Genomic DNA, 27,827 nt, shown 5'->3' with positions numbered 1-27,827 from the left:
GGTTAAATTACAGTGGAACTCAGTAGGAGTCAGACTTTGACCTGGTTTTAAGTGGAGCTATCTAGATGGTTATATGACCCTGTCCTTCTATTTGAGTGCCATTCATTTTGCATGGGATCCAGCAAAACTCATACATAAACAATGCTAAATATTTTTTTTTCAGAGTTCCTTCCAGCTGAGGATGTCAGAGTGCTTCGCACAGATTTTACGTTTCAAGTCGATTATGGTAATTCTGGAAGCTGAGGCAGAAAGCGCTGAAGTGGCTGACTGAGGGCCACCCAGGAAGTCAGTGGCAGCGCCAGGACACGTGGGTTCCCTCTCCTTACTCAAAGTCCCATGCCTTACACAGGTCCAGGCTGCCTTGCCAAAGCGCTCCTTAATCCTGTGGTATCTGAAACTCTACCCCGTGTACAGTGGGCTTTACAAGCCTGGCCTGAGTGCGTTTCCTTTCTCCTGCTGTTGGGTTTGGTGGCGTCCCTTTCGCACAGATTCTGCCCAGGCCCCAGGCAGGAAAGCCCCGGGAGTGGAATCCTATCCGCACTGAAGCCCATCAGCTCTCCCTTGGATTTCAGTGGGGCAGGAGTTCCTCTCTAGTGCTTTCTCTCCCCATGGTCCGCGGTTGGGTACCCTGGCTTTCTGATAGACCTGAGCCAACTGCAGGGCAGGGCGTGTCGCTCAGCCTCGAGTCGCCCAGCGGCCCATTATGCACGGTTAGCGGGGGCTCCCCGCGGTGGCTAACACAGCGAGCGGGCTGGGCTGGCGGCGAGCTTGCCCACTAGCTGCAGACAGTGCGGCTTTAAAGGAGACTCCCTCCAGATTTTTTTTTAGTCTAATTATAGCACAAGCCAATGAGCAGATCGGCTGCTCCCCTCCCAGACCCTGCCTAGCGAGCGGGGCTAGGCGGCAACAGTAAGAGCGCCCAGCGCCCTCCCTGAAGGCAGCCCGGCAGGAACCCGAGCTCAGCTGGCCGCGAGGATCCGACCTGCGAGGCTGCTCAGCTGGTGCCGGCGTTCGGACGCTTCCGCGAGCTCAGCTGGTGCCGGCGTTCGGAGGCTGCAGCGCTCCGTGCCGAGCGGATTAAGACCTCCCCCCACGCCTGTCTCCTGCAGCTCGCAACTTCGCCCAGGGGCCGGTCCCGCTCCTGGGCACTGATTAGCGGGGGGCGTGCTGCGGTCCCTGGCTTGGCTCTGCCCCCGGGGGGAATGTGGAAATGGCCGGTGACAGGAGCCCTGGGGTCTTGAGCCGGCAGCGTTTCGGGTTCTTGCTGCTAGCTGCGGCAGCGGCTACTGGGCTGTGCGGCGGGGTCTCTGCAGTCAAGTCTCCCAGCTGCCACGAAGTGCGGACGGCGTTTCAGATCCGGCAGATTGGCCCCCTCAAGCTGGTTCCCGATGTGCCCACTGCCGGTCAGTACTGTCCCCTTAACCCTTCCCCCCCCCCCCTCCAGGCACCCCGCGTTTGCACCAGGCTCCTTTGGGAACAGGGACTCTGAAGTTTTCCCGCCTGGACACACTTTAAAACCTAAAAGAAACTTCTTTGGAAATCTGGACAGAGGCTAACCAGCACCCAGACCAACATCAAGACAAGGGGGAGACCTAAAGACCCTAAGCTAAAGAGAAGGAGGGTGGGGGGATGCAATGGAGTTTAAATAGATGCGGACAATAGCAGATGAACTTTCCTGCAAATAGTTCAGAGACATGAACGCATTCTTGGATAGTGTCCCCCTTTAAGAACTGGTTGAACTTTCCTCTTAGTCACCCTTGCACAGGTTAGGGGCAAAGTTGGGCAGATAATGCCAGTCCCATGCATTTTTCTCAGTGGAGGAAAGGGCAGAGAACACAGGCCAAATGGGGGAAACAATGCCAACTAAAACTTAAATATACATACGTTTTTGCTACAAAGTTTCCTGAATGTTCATGACTCATTTTCACTGTGAAGATCTCTTTACCCAGATCCCTTAGAAAATTCCCTTCAGAAAAGCATCAGAGAGTGTCTGACTGTTGTGGTCCATGTGGCTTTTAAATAAAAAACAAAAACATCGACTTTTTGGGATGTCTAAGAAAGATTGAAGACAGGGAACAAAACAGAGAAATGTTTTCAAAATTCCCTCATAGCTAACGATACTAGATACTCTTTATCCTTGAGAAGTCTTAGTGTTCTGCTCTTTCCAGTTCCATTTTACACTGCTATGTTTATTTTCCAAGAAGTTGTTGTTGCAACAAATCTCAGAACTCAATAAATCACTGTGGCTCTCTGGATCTGAAAAGACTTCCAAAGTCTCTGTGGGTCCCTGCCACAGAAGAGGACATACATTGCACTATGCTGCATGGCTGGGAGCAGTTTAGCTTTATAGGGCCCAATTATCTCCTGACCTAACTTCATTGGAGAATTTGACCCATACAGTTTTGTGGCTACACTAATGCAAAGTGGAACATTTTATAGCACCAGTTTTTAACTAGATCACAGGTAGGACAAAATTGGATACATTTGGCACACATTAAAATCAAAGGAAACTTTTTTTATATAATTAGAAGTAGCAGCTGTGCTTTTGCTAGTACTTGAAAAAAAAAGTGTGCTAATATAGTTCATTGATTGTCTCCATACGTCTGATTTCAGTGAAATGTGTGAAAACAAGATCTGAGAATTTACTATTCGTTACCATGTTTTTTAACTTAAAAAAAAATGTTGTGATGTCTGGGAAAGACTTAAGACTGCAACATTTTCCATAATCCCTTACATAGAAAATGGATTAATAATTGAGTCAATAGGGAGCTCTTATAAAGTATAAATTATAGTTTGATTTTTTTCTTTGCTTTCTCTAAACAGATGTACCGTAATTTTCTAATTCAGAGGAAAGATGAATTAGGGAAAAGGTTAGGACTGTTCTGTTTAGAGAGGTGAATAAGAGGCAACATGGAGATATAGAATAATAAACTGAACCTAGCTTTTACATAGCTAATATTGTATCTGTAATATTTATCACATGTAAATTAATGAATGGTATGGAAAAGATTGGTCTGTTTAGCTTTGCACACAATTCAAGAACAAACCTATTAAAAGATGCTTTTTTTTTTTTTTTTTTTTTTTAAAACACAGTCCATAATTAACCCGTGGAACTCATCATCACTGGATATTGCAGAGGCAAAGAGTTTTGTAGTGTTCAATGATTAAACCCTTATATGAATTATCATCTATCTATCTATACACTTATCATATCCATGTCTATAGTATGCCTATGCCTTAAGAATATAATACAAAAGGACTATCAACCCTTATATTTCAGGTCATAAGTCAACTATTAACTGCCTGTGGTTAGGAAGTGATTAAGGCTATAGACATGCAATTGTGTAAATGTCCATTTAGGTTGCTTTATTTATTTATTTATTTATTTATTTTTCTTTCTCTAAATCATTTGGAGTCTGATCCAAAACCCATAAAATGTGTGATGAGACTTGTCTGGACACAACCTGTTTTCTTGCTTCCTAAAATATGCCAGGCTAGCTTTGCAAAAGAAGCATTTCTTATACCTCTGTTTCCCTAGTGCTATATTGTGACTTTCCAGTCTGCCCCATATAAAGGGTGGCTCATGTCTGCACCACCCCAGTTAGCAGACCAATGAATGAATTGTGATCTGAAACACTCTAATTCTTCCCTTACTCCCTGCATGCTCTAGGGAGGAGAATAAGTTGCTTCACCCATTTTGTGGAGCAGCTTCTTCCCCCCGTGTGATAGGAAGCTACTCTTTGGCTGGTAGGCACAGAGTCAGGGCTCCTCACTCCCCTGCTCCCCTCTCCACCCAGTTGTCTGCAAGGGGAAGTATCAGCCAAGTAGCACCTGTTCTTCATGCTATGGTCAGACCTCTTACAACCTGGGAGGGCTCAGAATGGTAAGGGATGAGGTGTCTTACATTTCAGCCATGCATGGGACTATCTAACCCCTAAGTATTTCAGAAAGTTTACAAGCTGGTGGATGACTGTCTCTGTGGGTAGAAATCAAAAAGCTGTTTCTGAAAGAAACTTTTCAAACTTAATGGAAAGCTTGCCTGTGAGTTTTCCATTCCCTCGCGAAACTCCTACTATCATAGGCAAAACAGGGGAGAAAGGGAATGTGTTCCGAAGGAAGAGATGGCCTGTTGGTGTGCCTGTGCCTGGTGAAGTTAGATTTCTCAGTGTAATGTCAAGTAGCAATCTGTTGTGATTTTTCAGAGGAGAGGTAATCTTCATAGTGTGCTAGTTTCACACAGAATGTTCCTATTGACTAGCAAACTGTCTCAGAAATAAGTGACATACAGAAGAGAATAGCTACAGATGTTTAAAAGTGAATGTGCTTTTAAACTTTGGCTGACATGGAGGTTTCTCTTTAATTAAGTAGGGGGAGGGAAGAAGTGCACAAAGGGCAATATTGATCTTCTCTGTGCATTAAGTGTTCCCAACTCCATCAGAAGTCTAACTCTGAACTGCTTAACAATATCTATAATGCCTTCTATCTTGTGTCCTCTTAATTAAATATTAAACCGTTTTTCAGTACATCAGTTCTTCATTTGGTTACCTTTATGGTTGTGGGGTTTTCTTCCCCCTGGCAGGAAACCACAAATTATTTTTACAGTGACCAGCTCTTTCTTTTATTATTTGACGTTCATATTGTGGTAGCACTTTCAGACCTCAGTCAGAATTGCAGGCCTCATTGTATTAGTGCTGTATGAACACACTGGGTTACAAGGTCCCTTTTGCAAAGAGTTTACAATCTAATTAGACTGTACACAGCAGAGGATAACACACACTAGGAGGGAAAGGGGTGAGGTGAGAGGAACAGTAAGAAGGTCATGCAGTTATAGAGGATTGCTGAGGGCCTGATCCAACATGTATTGAAACCAATGGAAAGAGTCCCCTCTGACTTAAGTGGCTTTGGAGCATGCCCTGTGTGCACAGTTGGATAGTTCTGAATCATCTGAATGGGTTTTTTGTTTGTTTTTGCTTTTTAAAATAAATATTGTCTCCCTGGCCAGCTGTAGTTGCCTGATTTCTTATAGGCATTACAAAAGAGGTATGATGTGATGGACTTTACAGTTCAGTTCAGGGAAGGTTCATCTCAAATCTCTCCTCTTCGTAAGAGGCAACTGTGTCATTTTTACAGGTACATATTTTTTATGAAGCTTGTAAACCAATGTAACATATGGGCCCAGTCCTGCCATATTCGGGTTGTCAAACATTCCCTACCTGTAGAAGGGAGAACCTTACCTGCCCATAGAAGTATGATGTCAACACTTCTCCTTTTCCCCCCAGATCCCACCAACGAAACAAAACAATTCTCTGTACACACAATTTACTCCCTGTGGGGAAGATAAGAGAAGGAATAAGACCCATGTGACAGAGGTTAGTCATGTTGCTTAACCTACTACGGGAAGGTGCTCAGATACAACAGTGCTGAGGGCAGTGCAAGAACCTGAACAGACTAGAATAGCACTTAAAAATCTGAGATGTACCTTTGCATATCAGGCTGAGGGAGGGTGTGGGGTGCCTAGGGGGAGCTATTTTCCTTCTACAGGTGGTGCCTGTTAAACTAATAATAAAACTAATTTTTTATATCCTAAAGCACTTTCCAGACTATGGGCCAGATCCTCATGTAGTATAAATGGGTGTAGCTCCACTGAAGTCACTAATTGTAGTCCCTGTTAATGACTTCAATGGAACTCTGCAGACTTACACCAGCTGAGGATCTGGCCTTATACAGAATATGCAGTACACACACGAGTCGTTTCCTGATTGAAATTCAGTTACATGTAGATTAGAGGAAGGGAGCCTGCATGCTGCACAATAGTGTGGAGAAGGGAAATTTTTGGCCAGGGACATCTGAGCAAACCACTACCTTACGAAAAAATGTCTTGAACTCCTTAAGGGCCATTCACTGCAGAGAGGGCTTCTGTTTTTAAGATGGCATCTGAAAGACTCACTTGCAATGACCTATACTAGTCATATTCTAAAGGGAGCTTTTGGGGATTTTCAGAAGCCTCTTATTCAAATTACTCCAAACTGAGGGAAGGTTGGGATGTTTTCCCTGCTACCAGTGGAATCCACTCACTGTGCTCCTACAAATTTGAATGAAGAGCCTATTATTCCAGGGCATCAAGATATTTCAAATCTGATACTTAGACCCCACAAGGTACCCAAACCCTCCACATCTGGGGCTTCTAGTAAGTGATATATTGTGAGACTAGGAATTTATTTTTAAATTCCATTTGCATACATGCTGTGTTTTACATTCCCATATTTATAAGCTTTTCTATGGAGCTAAGCATCATAGTATCTGAATGTCACCTGAACACTAATATCTTTAGTCTCATGAGATGGTATCCTTCCAATTTTACAGGTGGGGAAACTGAGGCAAAAGGTAAGCAACATGCCTACTTTCACATAATGAGGTGGTGGCACAGTCAGAAACAGAAGCCAGATCTCCTGATTTCCAGTTCAGTCTTAACCATAAGAACATCCTTCCTCTCTAAAGACTCACTTTTGTCTCCTTTAATCATGTGGACTAGCATGTTGTTATGGAAATAGTCCCATTGATTTCACTGGGGTGATTCCCAGAAAAAAGTACTCCACAGTGTGAGTAACGATGGAAGAAATGGGATCTAAATCTATATACTATTTATGAAAAGTACCTTTGGAGGGATAGTTACTCCAGTAATTTGTTACCTCCCAAATGGCTGTCTTGCTGCACGTTGTGAAGAAGTATCTAAATATCTTCCTTGTCATGCTCACTCTTATTTCTCTATTACTTGTAACACACACAGGTTGCACAGCCCATTCTCATGGACTGGTATTTGTCCTAATTACAACCTTTTTACCCTTCTGAGCCTGATCTTGCACCTTTAAATTGGTAAATTAGTTTATTACCATGGATAAACACTGAGTATCCAATAGCAAGATCAGGCATGAGTTAACAATTTACTTTATGCATTCACATGAAAATTGATTCTCTTTCTGAATAGCTATAAGAAATACATAGATTCCTATCAATAACTGCTTGCTGCTACAGTATACACATTGGGCTGGAACAGCTTCAAGTGAAATCTGTGACAAAGCTTCCATTGAGTTAAGCAGGAGCTGTCTGAGAATATCCATTAAATGTACCTTTTTTTAAATTATAATATGGGTCATACACTGCTTTATTTTCCTGTTTGCTCCTTTTATTACTGCTCAGCTCTTTATTTCTCTCATCTTAATGAGAACTGTGTAATTCCCACCGCTAAAGGTGCGGTACTGAAACACATTTTGCTCACAGCAGCATTCTGCCAGTCACTTATAACTCTGGCATGTGCCAGATGCAAAATGTACTCATTTCATTGGCCCTGGAAACCTTTGCCACATCAGAATGAGTGACTGAAATCATCTGTTATGGATTGTAATTTATATTCAAGTTTACTCTTAACTCTGATATTTAATACTAGTTGGGGTTGGTCCTCTTTGAGCAGGGAGTTGGACTAGATGACCTCCTGAGGTCTCTTCCAACCCATATCTTCTATGATCCCATGCGTCCAAATTCATCAATGATGTAGTTCCAAAGAAATCAATAGCATTGTACCAGGGATGTATATGAGGAGTTGTGGCTGGTGCTGAAGCCTGATTCAATTAATGCTTAGAAAAGATGCAGAAGTTTTAGGTGAATTTTATAAATCTTTCCTTTCTGTTTACTTACATGGTCTCATAGTTTTCTGCAGAAAATCTCTGCAATTGCAGTTGGCTAGCCAAAGCTCCCGGCTGGTGCTTTGTTGTATAGTATGTCACCTTTTCCTAAAGTATGTAAAATTCACGTGTACACTAGATACACACTTGGCTTCTTCCTAGTGGTTTAAGGCACGGATTCTGGCCCAGACTCGTGCCATAGTTGATAAAGCTCTGAACTGTGTCTCACTAGACCTGGCTTCTATTCCCAGCTCTGCTGCTGTCCTCCTGGATGACTGTGAGCAAGTTGCGCTGTGCTTCAGTTTTCCCCACTGTAAAATGGGGATAATGATACTTCTTTGGTGAAGTGCTCTGAGCTCTGCAGAGGAAAGCAGCTATAAAAGATCAAGATAGAGTTATCTGGCAGGCAGGATGTCTCCTGAGGTCTCTTCATTCCTCCAGCAAATTCCTTCTTTGTGCATCTATCTCCATAGCAGCCAGAGATTAGACTAGTTCCTGATCAATGGGAGGATGAATCTGAGGTCCTCCCATCCCCCAACTTCCCCACTCAGGTGGGAAAACAGCTCAGATAAGGCAGCAATTATTCCAGAGGCCTCAGCAGTCTGCTTCAGATTGCTGCTACTGCACCTGCTTCCCTGCTGCTTCAGAATAACTGCCCTTCAGCAGCCTGCAGCTCCTAGGATCAGTCATGCTCCCTCCATTACTCTTCTCCGCTAGCATTCCAACCTTCCACTAGAACTTTGAACCTCACCAAGTTTGTTGTAGAAACAGGCAGGACTCCTGCCAGTGGCAATATTTTCCTTTCTCTTCCTCTGCTTCCTCCACCTCTTAATAAATCTCCTAGCCGACATGGGACCAGCTGCCCACTCTGTAATGCCTCCCCCATAGCAACCCGTGTGCAATCCATAAGCAGAGAATCTGTTTGTATTTGCTTAGTTCCTCATCAAGATGGAATTGGTGTGCCACAGACAGATGGAAATCTCCAGCCTCCTATCCCTGAGCCTCAGAAAAACAGCAATATCCTCAGTGATTTGTATGAACATTTGGTTCAGGTGAACAAAAAGTGACTGTTTTAGTGATTCAGATCAGATTCTCCTCTCAACATAATAAAGGAAATAAATCCAATATAAGAGGAGGATTGATGCCGTCCCTTTATCCTCAGGTTCATCTTTCTCAACTTTAGCAGAAGCTGAGGAATTTGACAAGTTCCCAGTGTTACAAAAAGGAAAGAGCAAATGGTCCTATAGTTCAAGTCCATAATCCAAGAGTTTTGAAAATTCCTCAAATTCTATAAAATTGTAATTAGGCTTTATTTATTAATTTATTGCCTTTCAATGGAGTTGGGGTCCTATCAAGGATGTTGATCGATTGGAGAGGGTTCAGAGAAGAGCCATGAAAACTATTAAAAGATTAGAAAACATGCCTGAGAGGCTCAGGGAGCTCAATTTATTTAGGTTAACAAAGAGAAGGTTAAGGGGTAACTTCATTACAGTCTATAAGTACCGACATGGGGAACAAATATTTTAAAATGGGTTCGTCACTCATTCTGGCAGAGAAACATTTAACATGATTCAGTGTCTGTAAGTTGAAGCTAGACAAATGTCTAGAAATGGAGTGTTCATTTTTAACAGTGAGTATAATTAACCATTGGGACATGTTACCAATAGTCATGGTGGATTCTCCATCACTGACAATTTTTAAATTAAGATTGGATGGTTTTCTATAAGATGAGCTCTAGGAATTATTCTGGGTAAGTTCTATGACATTTTATACAGGAGGCTAGATGATCACAGTGATCTGTTCTAGCCTTGGAATCTATAAACTTCCTTAGATTCCTTTGAAATTTCCTCTCAAAACCAATAGGAAAGCAAGTTCCTCATTCTCCAGCAGATATACTTTGGATTTTAAGAAAGGAGCACTTTCTGAATTTAAGCATGACAGTTCAGGGGATGATATCCATAGCCTCCATCCATAGCCTCATTAATATTTGGAGTTCATGATTTAAAAATAGATCAGCAGCCTGGATCTTCAACCTGAGCAAGAGCAACTGAAAGGAAAAGGGGTAAGAAAACAAAGGAAAGCAGATGAATGGCTAGATAGTATTTCTCTTCAGGTTCAGAAAAGGGACTTTGTATCCCTTTATATTCAACACTTCAAGCAGACCTAGAGGCTGTGTGATATTGCTCAGTTAGTAGGGAAACCCAGAGGTTCTAGTCAGTGCTTGAAAGCTAATCAAGTGGTCTCTCTCTTTTACTAACCAGGGGTTGGGGTTGAGAGGTGCTGTTCTTACCTTTCTAATGAAAGATGTGATAGTCCCTTCTGCCAGACATTTCTAGCCAAAAACCTAGGGGATGCAAGAATGCATTTCTTAATGTCAAAATATATGAAAGCACTGTAACTTACTGCTTTCACACCAGCAATATGCCTCACAAGAGCCAATTTCTCATGTATAGATAAACTTGCACAGAAGGTCCACATCCATTTTGCAGAAAATATCACTCTTTGTGCCCTTTGTTTCTGAAGCCTCTGTCTTTTCCAGTTTGCAGCTAGATTTTCTGCTTAGGTTCAAGTCATGGAAGGCCGACTCTCAAGCCAAGCAGTTAATGGCTGCACCTATCTACTGTGGAAGAAAGCCTCTGGTTAAGGCAGTTGTTGAAATGGTGGGAAAAGAACAGATTCCCTGCTCACCTCCAAAAAGTCACAAGGGGAATGTAGACAGTTCTGTAGGAGCAGGTAGACCTTTCAGGTTTGCAAATTTCTTGAGCCAAATTTCTCTGCTTCTTCAGATGAAGATTGGACATATCTAGGCTTCATGTCTTTGATTAGATGGAACTTCTCTATCAGATCTAGCTCCTTCTCCAGGAACAGTTACAGTAGATAACTTCAAGTCCATCCTGTCCAAGAATGACATGTCCATAGGCACTGGACTCCAGTCCTTTGTTCTAGATGCTTAGCAACTACTTAAAACCAGTAGGTACTGGATATTGTCCAGATGTGGGAATTCTTCCCACGGTGTCTTTGATAGGATCAGCTCAACCTATGAAGAAATCTATCTACCACCTACAGGAGATACTGGCTCTGTGGCTTCTATCTCAGCTGGGAAGATTCTGTTGAGCTTATTTATTTTGATTCTCCTAAGAGCTAGTGGTTCCAAAAGTGTATGGTATCGCAGACTCAGAACAGGTTTACAAAAAAACAGGGTTGCACAGCATGGTCCTTTAAATTGCTGGTGACTATCTAGAGTTCTTTCTACACTAGCGTTCCCATGGCTGAAGTTGAACCGGTGGTAACAATGGTAGGAAATGTGTGTTTTAAAAAAAAAAAAATCTACAGACAGTACAGTAAGACTTTAGCCCTCTTTCTATTTATAGTAATAGGTTCTCTGCAAAAGGGCAGAGCTAATAAAAAGGCATTAACATGATAAATGGAAACAAAGCTCCCATGGTAATAGGCGGTATGTAAATCAATAAAATCAAAATTAGTAAGAGCTTTTATAAGAATTAATCATGTAAGCTGGCATGAAGCTGAGGATCATAGAAATGCAAAGCTATATGTAAAATGTACCCTATACAATATAGCAGATTTTTCTCTTATCTGTACAAATGTGTATAAAACCCATAGACAAAATTCAGTGTACTGCAAAGACTTTGTAATTAGATCCCCATTACATGAAAGCATAAAATGACATGAAAAAAGGAATATGCTTAATAATACTTCATTAGGTACTCATCATTTATCAGTATATAGCACAGCATCTGCTTCTATGGGAAACGTGTTTTGATGGATCAGAATTAATTTCCTAACAGCAGCCAAGTCTGTGACACACTGAGAATTTATGCTCAGTCTTTCAGTCTTGTCAGTCAGTCTGATTAGATATCCTTGTTTAATGTGATTGAATCATCCTGGTTTACATATTATATGTTCTCTACATACCTTTTAAGATGTAATACGTTTCATTCATATTCTATAGAGTACTTCTGTAGGAAGCACCACTAGATGCAATTATATGCATGCCTCACCTAATATATAACAAGTTATCTTTTCTGTGGATAAAGATAACAGGAAGCAACAGATTGTCACCACTTCCTGCTAAGCACTTGTGGCCACATGCTATTTTGGGAGTGGGTGAAATGTTTAAATTAAAATTGCAAAATGTTTCTGCATAATATTTTATATTTGGAGTTTGTTTAAAGCAGCTATAACACCAGACCAAGAGCTCAGGCCAGAAGGTTAGCTAATTCAGGTATAAGTGTGATGAAACTTCTCTATTCATGTGCCATTTATGAACATTGGTCTCCCACTGCAGCTCCAGTAATGGAAAGGGTGTATGGTAGTTTGTAGACCATTTAGGAAAACATGGCCATTTTTCATCCAATAGTTAGGTTCACCCTGGGCTAGATTTAAACATTTTTGTAATAATAATGATACCCAGATTAGCACTTTACATGTCCTCAGTATTTAGCAACCATTAATCTTTAAAACACCCCTGTGAGGCAGGTAAGGAAAGTATTGTTGTTCCCATTTTACAGAGAAGGAAGTAGAGCCAGAGAGGTTAATACAGTAACTCCTCTCTTAACATTATAGTTATGTTTCTGAAAAATGCGACTTTAAGCGAAATGATGTTAAGCGAATCCAATTTCCCCATAAGAATTAATGTAAATAGGGGGGGTTAGGTTCCAGGGAAATATAAATAAATATATATATATATATATATATATTTGCCAGACAAAAGGCGCTATATACATTTTAAACAAGCAATTTAATTCAGGTATTAAACAGGCTGGCAGGCTCCCTATCTGCTCCCATATGCGCCCCCCACCACCACCTCCCGCCTGCTGGCGCACCCCGCGGATCAGTCCCTTTCCCCTGATCCCCCCGCCTCCTGCCCGTGGCAATCAGCTGTCTTGAGGCGTTCAGTAGGCTGGGGGGAGGGAGAGGGGAGGGTCGCTCCTCCCCCCAGCCTCCTGAATGCCGCAAGACAGCTGATTGCCGCAGGCAGGAGGCGGGGGGGAGCAGGGGGAAGGCGCTGACCTGCACAGTCAGCCGGCGGGCGGGAGGCGCTAGGAGGGGGTGGCGTAGGGGAGCTTATAGGGGGGCTGCCAGCCGTGGACAAAGCAGGCGGCCAAACGACGTTATAGCGGAGCATTGCACAACTTTAAACCAGCATATTTTGTAATGGAACAGGGATGCAACATCGAAACAACTTTAAGCGAGAGGATGTGAAGTGGGGAGTTACTGTATTTCTTTAAGGCTACACAGTGAGTCACACGGTCCATTTGCCTAACCATTATGTCACAGGGCTATAAATTGTAAAGCTCAGAGGTACAGTATACAAGACTCTATTGCATTGAAGTAATAGAGGTTTCAGCTTTTTGTGGTAAATGTATCCTTAAAATGGGAAGCTTATCATTCTTATGCTTTTTGGCCATGGAAAGTCATATATGTTAGGTGCTATACAAACACACAAGATGACATGGTCCCTGATCCAGTGATCTTACACATGGTATGGCATGCTAAACTGAAGCTACTTGGGGCAGGAAGTGCCTTTATTTCTTGTATTGTACAGCACCAAGCTCATTGTCAGTGTTTGACAAAGTAGTAATACAAAATGCTGCAACCCCATTTCACATTTTGGGTAAGCACTGTCCACTGGGTGTGTTAATTAAAATAAGACTGCATCTAATTTGCTCATTTGGGAAGATCAGTTTTAAAAGAGGGTACCAAATTAATTATATTTTCAGTTTATTCATGCATGCGTAATTCATGAATAGAGAAGTTTCTCATTTGAAATTTTAGAGTACTTGTTTGAAGACTACATAAAGCACTCAAAATATTGGAAGAATTCTAGATTTCTCATAGATGATGCTAGTAAATATATTCATTATTTTATGGACTCTGAACCCTTCAGGAAGTGTCTTTAATACCTGTAATGTCCCCAAGTGCTATGTTTTGCATTTTGATCTCTGATTTAGCTGACACATAGTCAGGCAATTCTGTTGTGACTTTACAGCTGCAGCAGAGAGCAAATTGTTCCAGTAAAAGTCTTCATTAACTAGCATTCACACTTTGCTGTTTGACCTGCCGTTTTTCTGAGTGTATAGTATGACTTCTATTCGGTCTTTTTATATTTCCATGGGGCTTCCATTGGAATCAATGGAAACTGTATATATGCTTCTGAGGACTGAATTGGGCCCTTCTTGATGTTGTATTTCTCTAATTATTCCCTGACCACTGCTTTTCTTGGTTTTTTCCAGCACAAAATACATATGACAAACCATTCTGGAGAGCCATTCTTTTCAGGGAAGAGGAGTGTAGCATAGGGCCCTCATTTTGGTGTACCTGTATTGAGTCCTTTTAAAAACAAACAAAAGACAAATTTCAGAAATCCACGTTCACAATCTCACAGTATCAGATAGGTCATGGTAGCTTTGCAGGATAGTTCGGCACATCCCTAAACATTAATGGTTAAATGTATTTATTATATCAACAAGGGCCCTATTCATGAAGGGTCTATTTTCCACTCATTATGCATGCATAATTCCCATTAATGCTACTGGGGGTTAAGTGTCCATAGTGAGGAGGAGAATAAAGCTTATGTTTACACATCCATGTTTGCAATTAGAAAAGATGTTTTGTGTACTATCCACAAGAAATGGATCAAATTCTTACAAATTCCCTAACTTCTACAATCCTTTCTTATTTAACTAAGTATTGGCTTATCATGAAGAACTTTGAAAGATACAGTATTCTAGAAGGTATCCGGAGAGTCAATAAATATAAATATTACTATGATGCTGTTAATAGGAAACCCATGTGGGAGTTGTTGGGTGTCCAGCACTTTAAATAAGTGGCCTGAATTTCCAAATACCAAAATAAGGACTCAGGAGCCTAACTTTAGGCACCCAGGTTTGAAAAATTTTAGATAATATTAATAAAGGTAAAGTCTAGCAAGGTTTTCTAGTTTATATACATTAGGGATATTTCCATATTAAAAACCTCGCACATACCTACATATTAAGATTCCTCATTCCTAGGGGCACATCAAAATAGCATACAGAAGCTGCATGTTGCCTGAGAGAGCCTTTCAGGTCCCCCAAAGTGCTTGAACTCCTAAGGGTTTTCAAGTGGTCTAATCTCTGACATGGGTGATGTGCAAAGCCAGCGTTGTTGTTGTTGGTTGCAAACCATCCATGCACATAGCATGTAGGGACCCTGACAACGTAATTTTGCTTTTGAAAAGGGCTGCTTGTACAGCTACATGTTCACTTCCACTTAGTTCAAGTCTAAGTAGCAGGACATTGGCACAGTCTTCCCTTTGTTCTCTATAAATATGGAGCTAAATGAGTGCTGTGAAATGAAAATGCCACACTTGAGAAAGTGTAAGGGCCAGGTCCTCAGTAGATACACCTCAGCGTAGCTACAGTGAAATCTATCTCCAGGGCTGTTTGCCATATACGTTTGTGCTGGTAGATGCCTGGAAAAGACTGGTAATCTGGCAAAATCAAACCCTTACAAACCACTTTAATCCACCGTTTGTGGTACAATGAAAGAGAAGAGGAAGGATCCACTAAAAAAACTAGTCACAAAGGGCCAAATTCAGTCACATCCCATTTGCAGTGATGCTAGTGAGAAGTGCAGAGCAATAACATAGAGCACGAGTGCTATAGGTGCATGGAGGTGGCCTGAGACATTGTTGCACAGCAGTGAAGCAACCTTAACTACAACACTATTTACTGCTGGCTTGAAAGAAGCTGGATATGCTCCCTCCTCTATTTTGGCCACCTGATGTTATCCAGTTTCATCTCAGGTTCTTATGGCCCCGCTCACTGTAGTATCTGAACACCACTTTATCCTCACAGCTTCCCCATGAAGCATGGAAATGTGTGTGATGGGTTAGACGACACTCCCCCCCCCCCCCCAATCTGGGATGCCACCTGATGTACTGGGGTTCCACGGAGCCTCTCCTGCTCCACCAGCCTGGATTGTCTCTCCCTGTTTTGCTGAATTAGGCTCTTCAGCTTCTTGCAGCATGTGCACACACACAGACGGGTAGGGCCACATCCAGCTGGAAATACAGACTGAAGTCAGCTCTGTATGAGAGGATTCACCCAGCACTCACGTACATGCCCCTTTTGGGGAATAAACCCAAAATAATACTGTCTTGTGCTTTAGAAAGATCTGCACAGTGCAATTTCCTAAAAATTTGCCCTCTCCCTCAATGTGGAGACAGAGATGCACAGCTTCTTGCCCCCATTGATATGAATTGCACAAACTGGGTTATGTTATAATACATTTATTTCTTGTTTAACTACAAAAGGCAGATTTTAAGTGATTATAAGGGATAGCAAACAGAACAAAGCAGATTACTAAGCAAATAAAACAAAACACGCAAACTAAGCTTGATTCACTAAAGAAACAGGCTACAAAATGTAATTTCTCACCCTAAATGTTGAATTTAAGCAGGATGCAGAGTTTCTCTAGCTCAGAGTTAGTTATTTTTCTTACAGACTGGACCCCTGTCTCAGTCTGGACTCACTCTTGCCTTTCCCCTCAGGTTAATTCCTTTGTCCCTTCAGGTTCTTTCAGCAGTCCTCCTTCTTGGGTAGGCAGTGGAGAACCCCCTCCCCAGATCAAACCCCTCCCCAGCCCTTAAAAAGGGTTTTCCTAAGGCAGGAATCCTTTGCTTGCTCCCTATCCCCTTAGAGTGGAAAAGTACCAGCAGTGTCTGAGGTGGTATTTTGTATCGGGTGACAGGACCATCTGACCTGGTAGTGTCAGAGCTATGTCCCAGGACCCCTCTCAGGCAGGAGAGAGATTAGTATCTTCAGAGTCTTATTGTTTCTTCTTAAGGGGCCATCAGCCTTGTCTGACATTTTCATTGTTGTACCTGAAGGGATAGTTGTGGGTATCACCCAAAGTAGCACATTTGAAATACAGATACATGGTCAATATTCCTAGCTTCAGATATAAAAAAGATACATGCATACAAATTGGATAAACACATTCAGTAGATCATAACCTTTTCAATGATACCTCATATGACCCCTCTGGCATAAAACATATCTTAGTCATGCCAAATTCATATCATAACAATATTTCTATGAAGAATATGGGGTGTAACATCACAATATGTATCCCCATTTCACAGATGGGGAACTGAGGCACAGAGACACTACTGCCCAGATCCTCAAAGCTATTTAGGTGTTTTAACCCCTAGTGAGGTTCTGGGCTTAAGTGACTGGCCCAAGGCTAGTCCTAGGCTAGTGCGCCTACCAGTAGAACAGCCTCTCTCTTCACACTAGGAAAAATGAAATATGGGGGTTCTATAGCTGGGGAAGCCATAGTGCCTCAGATACATGGTATGCTGGCAGCTGACTTTCCCCCCAGTGCTCAGCAAATGATAACTGGTGTTTTGTGTGGCTGAGCTAAGGGTTAGCAGTAGAGGTATCCCCTCACACAGTATACCTTTGCAGGATGAGTCAGAATATATCCCAAATGGAGCAACTTCACATTAAGGCTGCCCCCATCCAGAGTGACACATGGTCCTAGAGATACATGACATTTACATGGGCAATCTAGAATAACTCTATAACAAGTCTGAAGGTGAGAGAGCCAAATGAAGAAATGGAGCAGAACTCTGGAAGCTAAGAACTGTTAAAGATCTTTGCCTTCAAATGAACCAATCAAAGGAGTGTCTTCAAATTAGTGTTCTCAGGAGTGTTATGCTTTGGAGTCTAAAAGTTCTTTGTTTTATCAAAATCTAAGGAAATGTATTTATTGCCGTTCAGAGTAGTTCAGAGTTTAGTGGGCTAAAATATCACCTCCTTAGTTTCAAGCTTTATGGATTCAAGCTTCAATAAATCAGATTTTCCCTTCCTAATCTGGGTTGCCCTAGATAAGTCAGGAAACATAAAAATACGCCTTCCTAAAAAAGTAACTGTGACTTGACTGTACCTAGTTGTGAGTTTAAAGCTTCTGGTATATTTTTCTGTCACTGAACACTGATCTACCATTCCCTGTATCCCTCCTTCATAGAAATAACCCCTCTTGGGAAGAATTAGTTAAAATGCTAATGTCCTTTCCTCTTAAAGGGCTGTTGATGTAGACAAGAATCCAAAAGTTCATTCTGGGGATACTGTCAAAAATGCTGATATTTTAGATCAATGGCGGAGGTGGAATTAGGTCAACTTATGTCAATTTGGCACATTGGTACACTTTTCTGGAGGCTGCCATATTGTGTTTGAAATGAAAGCTGAGTACAAGTCTCTAGCTTTTATGGCTGTGAAGACCCCTCCCAAATGGGAATCAGTGGTTTCCCCAGGAATTGAAATTAGGGGGGGTGTCGAATTTACAGGGGGGGGGGCGGTGTCAGGGCCGATGAGATATAAAAATAAATAGTAGAGTAGCTGGGGATGGCACAAGTAGCAGATTGTGCTATTGTGCTAGCTGCCAGAGTATGTACCCAGGGCATCTGGGTAGGTGGATAATAAGGTGGCTAGTCTGAGCTGCTGCTACCCCCAGCAATGGTTTCCCCAGGAATTGAAATTGGGGGGGTGTTCGAATTTTCGGTGTGTGTGTCAGGGCCTATGAGGGGTGAGACTGTGAGGGTGAAGGTGGGCTGTGACACCATAGTAAAAACTGAAAAATGTTTCATGACCATTTTATTAGATTTAACTCATGTTTTAAAATCATCACACAAATTAAAGTCGGCTACTCGAGCCTTCTATGAAGCACTACATCTACATCCTTCTTGGTTTCTTGTTATAATTTTGCACAACGTGGGCTGTAGTCCACAAAAGCTTATGCTCTAATAAATTTGTTAGTCTCTAAGGTGCCACAAGTACTCCTGTTCTTTCTGTTAATGAACTTCTTGAATGCAATGCGTTCATCTTTGGTGGCTTCTCATGTGTCTGGTACTTCCATTCCTTCAATTGATATGCTCATTAGTTCATTCACGTGATCAGGCAGAAGGTGACTTCTTTCAGAACACAAAATTCTATTCAATGATGAAAAAGAACTCTCAACTGTAGCTGCTGTGACTGGTAGTAGCAAGAGATGAATTCCTACTTTCATCCCAGGAAACAGAACATAAAGATTGGGTCGAGCCACTAGTGATGATAAAAAAGAAGTTGAAGTCAAATCTTCATTCATTTGTCATATGATATTCCACTCTGTGTTCAAATTCTCTATTCTGTCCTGATCACATGGCAGTCCCATTGCTGGTAGTGCCTCACTACTCTCAACTGTTGGTGTTTTATAGGACAGGGATCTGTAAAAGCTATATGGAGGTTGAGTAGAATCTAGAAGTCGCTGTTGTAGATTTTTAAGAATCGCCTGTGTACTTTTTCAGTTGTCTTAACAAACACTTCTTGTCTTCTTCACTTAAGGATTCAATATAAATGCCTTCATTAGTCAAATTCTGGACTGAAGTCTTTGCTTCTTCCAGTACTTTTTTCAATGGATAGCTCTCTGATCCAAATGTAGCTTCTATTGCTGGACAAAGATCTACCACTGTTGTAACAAATGCCTGAATGGCATTGTTTAATGACCCAAATGGTTTCAACAGTAGACTTACGACAGAGAGAACGGCAATAGTCTTCTCTGAACATAGTAGCAAAAGTAATCCACCAGCCTCACTACTTAGATCCATCCCATCTTGGTAGATACTTTCCAAAGCCAGTAATAATGGCTGGAGTAATTTTAAGACAACAGCCAAGGATCGCTCATGAGAAAGCCAGCGGGTTTTCCCAGGTTGGACTAATTTGAACTTCAGTCCCAGTATCTTCTATATTTTCCAAGATATTCAGTCTTTTTGCTGAAAAAAGAATATAATGAAGACATTAAATTTATAGCTTTTTAAATGTCTTTTGAAGATTCTACAGCTCATACTAGAGCTAGTTGGAGTAGATGTGTATAGGAGTGTAGTGTAGAAGAGATTAGGATTACACTTTTCTCTGAGCAAAGCTTGTACTCCACCATGTCTTCCAGAGAAGTTTGCAGCTCCATCAAATGCACAAGCAGCCATCTGTTTGGGGTCCAATTGACAAGAATTTAACTCTTCTAAGATGTGGGTTGTCACAGATGCAGCCGATGTGTCTTCTATAACTTGAACATCTAGAAATGCATCTACTGGCCTACCCCTGACATCAAGATAACGTACACAATAACTTAATACTTGATGCCCATTTGCATCAGTGCATTCATCAGCCATATATGCAAATTTTTTGAATGTGGTGAGAGAGTTCTTCACTTTTCAACTGTTGAGTCTTTCACTGTTGCACCGCATGCTTCTAGCCAGTCAGTTGAGTTTCTTGCATAAAGATAGTGAGCATTTGCTGGTCTTGTTTGGAACCAGTGTTCAACTTCAGGATGAACAAGTGACAATGCACTTAACATTGGCCTCCAGTTTGTAATGTGTGGTATCTCTTAAATAGAAAGTAGGATGCCACATCCATGTTTGTTCGCATGAACTGTGTTGTGTCTCCAGCATTCTTAACAGCCTCATTAAGTACTTCTAAAATTGGCTTTGAAAGTGGCCTTATAAGGCTTTCTGCATGTTGATGCACTCCAGAGGCCTGGTGTTTTGCAGCCTTTTCACGTAGTTTGTCAGCGTTGGCTTTGCTGATTGGTTTGACAAACCAAGCTCTTCCACTTTTACCAATTATAGCATTGGGAAGCGTTTCTTCTTTGTAAGCTTTTTTGCAAGAGGTGCACCAGTAGTCATCTTTTGTAGCTTCAATAAATGGGAACACTTTGACCGACAAACATCGGGAACTGCCTTTAGGTTTTGGAGACACTGTTTCTTCAGTAGGTAGCTGTATTTGTGCTTCAGGCGGGTTGAATGTAGATATACCACTTGAACCTTCAGATGACACGTTGATCTATTCTTGGATCTTGATGTGTTCTTCACCTTGGTTAGTTTTTGAGGCCTTTGAGTGGAAAAAATGTTATATTGTTTTTTGTCTTTTCATTTTCACTTTGACCTGCAACATATAAAAGAGATATGAAGAAAGTAAGTGTTTTGTTAGGATAATGCAAATTTAACATAAGGATAATGCAAGTTAGACCAAAACACATAAGTCTAGATTTCTAAAAATATATATATATTTTTAAAAAATATTTAATTTAAACTGACTTTTGAAAAGTAAGCCATTATGGGATAAGAGGGAAGTCCTTTTATGGATCAGTAACTGGTTAAAAGATGAGAAACAAAGGGTAGGAATAAATCATCAGTTTTTTCCGAATGCAGAGAGATAAATAGTGGTATCCCTGAGGAGTCGGTACTGGGACCATTACTGTTCAACATATTCATAAATTATCTGGAAAAATGGGTAAACAGTGAGGTGGCAAAATTTGCAGATGATACAAAACTATTCAAGATAGTTAAGTCCCAGGCAGACTGCAAAGAGTTACAAAGGGATCTCACAAAATAGGGTGACTGCGCAACAAAATGGCAGATGAAATTCAATGTTGATAAATGCAAAGTAATGCACATTGGAAAACAATCTCAACTATACATACAAAATGATGGAGTCTGAATTAGCTGTTATCACTCAAGAAAGATCTTGGAGTCATTGTGGATAGTTCTCTGCAAACATCCACACAATGTGCAGCGGCAGTCAAAAAAGCAAACGGAATGTTGGGAATCATTAAGACAGAAAATATCATATTGCCTCTATATAAATCTATGGTACGTGCACACCTTGAATACTGTGTGCAGATCTGGTCACCCCATCCCCAAAAAGATATATTGGAATTGGAAAAGGTACAGAGATGAGCAACTAAAATGATTAGGGGTATGAAACAGGAGGAGAGATTAAAATGACTGGGAATTTTCAGCTTGGAAAAGAGACGACTAAGGGGAGATATGATAGAGGTCTATAAAATCTTGACTGGTATGAAGAAAGTGAATAAGGAAATGTTATTTAATCCTTCACATAACACAAGAACTAGCAGTCACCCAATGAAATTTAATAGGCAGCAGGTTTTAAACAAACAAAAGGAAGTACTTCTTCACACAACATGAAGTCAACCCGTGGAACTCTTGGCTAGGGGATGCTGTGAAGACCAAAACTATAACAGGATTAAAAAAAGAACTAGATAAATTCCTGGAGACTAGGTCCATCAGTGGCTATTAGCCAGGATGGGGAGGGATGCAACACCATGCTCTGAGTGTCCCTAGCCTGTTTGCCAGCAGCTGGGAATGGGCAACAGGGGATGGATCACTTGATGATTACCTGTTCTGTTCATTCCTTCTGAAGCACCTGGCCGTGACCACTGCCGGAAGACAAGATACTGGGCTATATGGACCATTGGTCTGACCCTATATGACTATTCTTATGTACAGAAACTCCCCAACATAATGACATCTCAAGATAGCAACGATGTGCGATAACAACCTTGGCAAATAATGCATTTTAAAAATCTTGGCCTACTAGGAAATATATTTATATAAGTTTCCATTCCCAGTCACAAATCTGGCATTCTGCAGCAAAGTCACTAAAATATAGTCCAACAAACAAATGTTTATTTAACGTGCCCCTCACTTTTCCCTCCACCGCACCCCAGTGTTGTCCTTGGTCAGTGGAGACTCAGAATTCAGAGGTGCTTTCACGTTCGTACACCTCCCAGGTGGGGGGCAAGAAGGCACCTTGCTCGTTCCTCCAGCTGCTCACTGTTCGCTCTGGCCACTGCTGTTTGTTGTGCCACCGTTCACTCCACCACTCTGTTGCCAATGGCCTTGTGCTGTCATCTTCTGCTGCCACTGTGATCTCTGCGAGTTGGTCTCTTAAAGTTCCACCCAGCTCTCAGTGATTTCAGCTGAGCTCTCAGTGGGGGAACCTTGCTGCTAGTGCAGTCTGGGCTGTCTCTTCCACAGAAACACTATCCCCACAGCAGGTCTAAGCACTTAGACCTGATTATCAGGGATTTCAGCTGCAGTGGTCACTTAAGAGAACAAAAGACTATCTATGGAGCCTAATCAGCTCTGTCTTTAAACAGTGGAGCGGGACAGGTCTCCACCCTCTCTCTTGATGCCCTCAATCAGCACAGGCTAAGTACAATTCTACTGCCCTTTACTCATACAATAAGAACAACAGCATTTCATTACCCTCCACCCCCCAGTCATTGAAGTGATTTGTAACCCAACCCCAGCCCAAATCTATCACTTCAGCAACACAGCTCTGTTTGCTGGATACCTAGATAGATTAGGTGTGAATGTAAATACAACCTGGTCCTGAAGCCTTTCCCCCCAGCCCAGGGCCGGCTCTAGGTTTTTTGCTGCCCAAAGCAAAAAATTTTTTGGCTGCCCTCCACCCCAGCACTGGGCTCTTCCCACCCCTCCAACTGTACCCCCCTGCCGCCCCTGCCCCGGGTCACTGGTAACTTGCTCCCAGGGCGGGTCATTCAGCAGGAATTTTGGATGTGCACAGAACACAGACAAGATTGGTGTGACGTTGTGCAGTCTATATGGTTTTATAAAAACTTGATAATAAGTCAATATAATGTAACTGAGATGGTTTTAGAGAAAATACGGTAATAAGTGAATGTAACGTAACTGGGATATGCTTCATGCAAAAGGTCTCTTGTAAGGTATCATTACAAAGCTTATAATCTACTGAGTATGATCATCTGATTTGTATAAATGTACCACTCTTGTATCTAAAACTAGAAATATAAAATGTAACTCTGAGGGCCTATTGTAATTGTGTAAAGTGTGGACCATTAATGATGGTTTGGAATCTTGATGACTCCCATTGTCTGCAGATGGCTGTATTTACCTGTGAGTCTTCCTGTATATGTGTGTGCTGGCAAGTGAGTAATGAAGTCTTGCAGTGACATGATCATGTCACCTGAACTGGAATCCATCTTTAACCTGGTGCTTTTCCAGTGAGGTGGGGGTGGAAACCCAGAAAGACAAAGAGTTCCCGCCTTATGCAAAAGATATATAAAGGGGGGAAGAGAACAGAGAGAGAGAGGAGCCATCATGAAGAATCCCCTAGCTATCACCTGAGCTGCAACAAGAGCTGTACCAGGGGAAAGAATTGTGCCCAGGCCTGGAAGGTGTCCAGTCTGAGAAAAACTTACTGAAACATCTCTGAGGGTGAGAGTATCTGTATTTAGTTTGATTAGACATAGATTTGCGCATTTTATTTTATTTTGCTTGGTGACTTACTTTGTCCTGTCTGTTACTACTTTGAACCACTTAAATCCTACTGTCTGTATTTAATAAAATCACTTTCTATTTAGTAATTCACTCAGAGTATGTATTAATACCTGGGGGAGCAAACAGCTGTGCATATCTCTCTATCAGTGTTATAGAGGGCGAACAATTTATGAGTTTGCCCTGCATAAGCTTTATGCAGGGTAAAACGGATTTATCTGGGTTTAGACCCCACTGGGAGTTGGGCATCTGAGTGCTAAAGACAAGCACACTACTGTGAGCTGTTTTCAGGTAAACTTGCAGCTTTGGGACGAGTGATTCAGGCCCTGGGTCTGTGGCTGGAGCCAGACGGGAGTGTCTGGCTCAGCAAGACAGGGTGCTGGAGTCCTGAGCTGGCAGGGAAGACAGAAGCAGGGGTAGTCTTTGCACATCGGGTGGCAGCTCCCAAGGGGGTTTCTGTGATCCAACCCGTCACAATTGGTTCCCATATGGTTACAGAACTGCAGTAAAGTGGAACAATTTTCAGCTTGTGTGATTGGAGGATATCTGGATGCATATTATAAGACTGTCCTACATAAATGAGGAAAAGTTGAGGTGCCTTTATTATTCTTTTGCTCCATTCTTTGTTTCTATGGGGAATTTGCAAATGCAATATCACTGTCTTCCTTTTAAACAAATCAAACTAAAACTTAAAAAAAAAAAAGCAATGGCTGTTGAAAATAGCAATTCCAGTCTTAATAACCACTGGGAAGCATTTCTTACTCAATTTATTCTACTTTTTCTACAGCAAGTTACAGTGGATCAGTATATTGGATTTGGGAGAAATGAAGTAACAGCTGCCCAAACTGAGCTTGAGCACGCCTGAATTTTGAGGGTGTTCAAATCTGGAAAAGAAAAGTCAATTTCTGCTTCCATGGCACAGAAGTGGAAATCCTCCTATGTGCCTGGTACTGTATCTAAGGGTAGGTCTATACTTACCTCTGGATCCGGCGGTAAGCAATCGATCTTCTGGGATCGATTTATCGCGTCTTGTCTAGACGCGATAAATTGATCCTGGATCGATCCTGGAAGTGCTCGCTGTCGACGCCGGTACTCCTGCTCGGCGAGAGGAGTACGCGGCATCGACAGGGGGAGCCTGCCTGCCGCGTCTGGACCTGCGGTAAGTTCGAACTAAGGTACTTCGACTTCAGCTGTTATTCACATAGCTGAAGTTGCGTATCTTAGTTCGAAGTGGGGGGGCTAGTGTGGACCAGGTCTAAAGATGCCCAGTTTAGTAGAGCCTCCCCTCCCTTACTTTTCATTTTAAATTCTAGTGGGATCCACGTACCTCCCTTGCTAGGCTTCAGATAGAGAGGTGCACTGTCCACCCAATTCTTTCTTTGGGGGAGAGCCCAGGGCTGGGGCAGCAGGTGGGTTCAGGTGGGGGCCTGGGGCGGCAGGGGGTGTGGGTGGGGGAGAGTCCAGGGCTGGGGCAACACAGGGTTGAGGGGGGTTCGCAGGGCTGGGGTGGGGGCAGGGCCGGCTCCAGGCACCAGCCTACCAAGCATATGCTTGTGGTGGCACCTGGAGGGGGGCGGCGTTCAGGGTTGGGGTTTTTTTTTTTTTAAACATACTGGGGCTGTTGGGGTGCCCCCGCTGCACTCCGGCCACTGGGGAGAGCGGAGCCACAGTGGGCTCGCCGCCCTCCCCTGGCACTCCGGCCAGTCGGGCAGAGTGGGGCCCCGGGGAGAGCGGAGCCACAGTGGGCTCGCCGCCCTCCCCCCCGGCGCTCCGGCTGGCCGGGGAGAGTGGGGCCACCCTCCCCCAGCGCTCCAGCCGCCGTGGGGAGAGCAGAGCCGTGGCCGGGCTCTCCGCCCTCCCCCCGGCGCTCCGGCTGGCCGGGGAGAGTGGGGCCACCCTCCCCCAGCGCTCCAGCCGCCGTGGGGAGAGCAGAGCCGTGGCCGGGCTCTCCGCCCTCCCCCTGGCGCTCCAGCTGGCCGGGGAGAGTGGGGCCACCCTCCCCCAGTGCTCTGGCCGCCTGGGGGAGAGCGGAGCTGTGGCGGGCTCGCCGCCCTCCCCCGGCACTCTGGCCGGCCGGGGAGAGCTGAGACGCGGCCAGGCTCTCCGCCCTCCTCCCAGCGCTCCGGCCGGTCGGGAGAGCGGGGCCCCGGCCGGGCTCGACGCCCTCCCCCCGGTGCTCCGGCCGGCTGGGGAGAGCGGGGCCGCGGCCGGGCTTGCCGCCCTCCCCTGCCGCACTCCCCTGGGGCGGCAAAAAAGCCAGAGCCGGCCCTGTTTGGGGGGGCAGCAAAAAACCTAGAGCTGGTTCTGTCCCTACCATTCACAGCAAGCTGCAGGTTTCAGTTCTACTCCTTCCCCCTCCCTTTCCTGTTACTAACGGCCGAGGGAATGCTGGGAAATGTAGTTCTTTCCCTGCTCCAGGGCTGGCTCTATAGGCAGGCAGCTAATTAAGGAACTACAGGTCCCAGGGCCCCCTGTTGGTTCTCAGCTCCCATGCTGGATTCTTGCACCCCTGCAAATGTGCCGCCCCAAGCAACTGCTTGCTTTGTTGGTGCCTAGAGCCGGCCCTGCCCCAGCCCCAGCTCATCACTAGCTGTCAGGGAGAGCTCATTTAGACTTTGCTTACAAATCATCATTTGAAATTTATTAGGTTGGCCAACATCACCGAAATGAATGCACTGACATTGTCATAAAAAACAACAGCTGTATCAGGAAGCTAGTCTATGTTCATACTTTTCAAATCTATTATACTTTTTCAGATACACATATTTTATCATACACTGTATATGCTTTTAAAGTGTGTATTAATGTTTCAATTTCAATTCAAATTTCCAAACAGTCACTAAATTGGCATGTAACTAGTTCACAAAACTGGCGGGGAGGAGGAAATTCAGGGGGAGTGTAGGGAAATCACTGATGGGAATAGAGTGTAACCAATACATCATCCTCTGCCTGATTCTACAGCCAGCTTGAAACAACAGTACTGAGAGGTTTGAACTGTCCCATCCACCTCCATGGTGTGTTAACTCTGAAGCATAATAGCAATAATCTAAATGTCAATGTTGTTGGCTAGTTGACAGATAAACAAAGCAGGCAAGAAAGGAGACATGATGACCCAAAGATCAGCACAATGTATTGTGAGTGGTGTTTTGTTGTCTCAGGTGGGAGAAGCATGGCTTATTATTATAAATTATTTATGTATATGATGCCTTATGCCCCATTGTGTTAGGCACTGTACAGAGACACACACAATAATGGACAGCACCAGCTCTGAATTGCTGGCAATCTACATAATCAAAACAGATAAAATATTGGAGAGAGGAAATATTATCCTTGTTTTACAGATGAGGAACCGAGCCCAGAGACATTGTGACTTGCCTGAGGGTAATGGAGTCTTTTCCATCACCACACCTGAAAGTGCTTCACAGATTTCCATGCTGGACTCCACATTTTCCTGATCTGTAGTCAGGGTGTGAAGGCTTTTGGAACTGTCATGAAGAACCCTTCATCTCTCCTATTCTTAGGATGAGAACATCTGTTAATTCAAGTCATCTCAGCAGACTCTCTCTCTTCAGAAATAGACCCTACTGCTGAACTCACCCAGTAGGGACAGGAACCTACATTGGATACAGTTAACTGTGATGGCCCCAAGCTGGCTACGCTTAGCCCTGACTTTTGGAAGTGGGCAAGAGGCCTCTTCTGATGTGATTTCACTGTGGACTTTCTCTTACCCCGTTCATAATTACTATGTTCTCATTGCAACTGTCGTGAAGAGAATGCCAGTTTGTATCCAGAACAACCAAACAATTATCCACGGTCAAGGTGTATAGAAAAAAGAAAAGAAAAAGAAAGGAATGGGGAAGGGGAAGTGCAAAGACCTCCTCCATCACACATTCAAAGAGCACTGCCAGAGAAAGTGGAAGTGCTCTCACTTAGTCTTTATCTCATGTAATACAGTCTTCTAATGAGACCATGCTGTTTCCTGGACA

At 43.1% G+C, this 27,827-nt stretch overlaps 1 protein-coding gene across 2 annotated transcripts in view; it reads left to right on the top strand.

The window, feature by feature from the left end:
- Positions 1-847: 847 nt before the first annotated feature.
- LOC128843392 (glypican-5-like) overlaps positions 848-27,827 on the top strand; it is a 646,741-nt gene continuing 619,761 nt past the window's right edge. Inside the window, exon 1 of one of the 2 annotated variants that reach the window (XM_054040197.1) lies at positions 848-1,403. In XM_054040197.1, coding sequence (XP_053896172.1) covers positions 1,211-1,403 — 193 coding nt within the window. In that variant the 5' untranslated portion in view covers positions 848-1,210. The remainder of the gene's footprint in view (positions 1,404-27,827) is intronic. The other variant, XM_054040198.1, reaches the window with a different exon arrangement.

Source organism: Malaclemys terrapin, chromosome 9 (genome assembly GCF_027887155.1).
Source record: "Malaclemys terrapin pileata isolate rMalTer1 chromosome 9, rMalTer1.hap1, whole genome shotgun sequence".
Taxonomy (NCBI): Eukaryota; Metazoa; Chordata; order Testudines; family Emydidae; genus Malaclemys; species Malaclemys terrapin.
The sequence above is the reverse complement of the archived record's forward strand: the minus strand, read 5'-3'. Positions and strand labels throughout refer to the sequence as shown.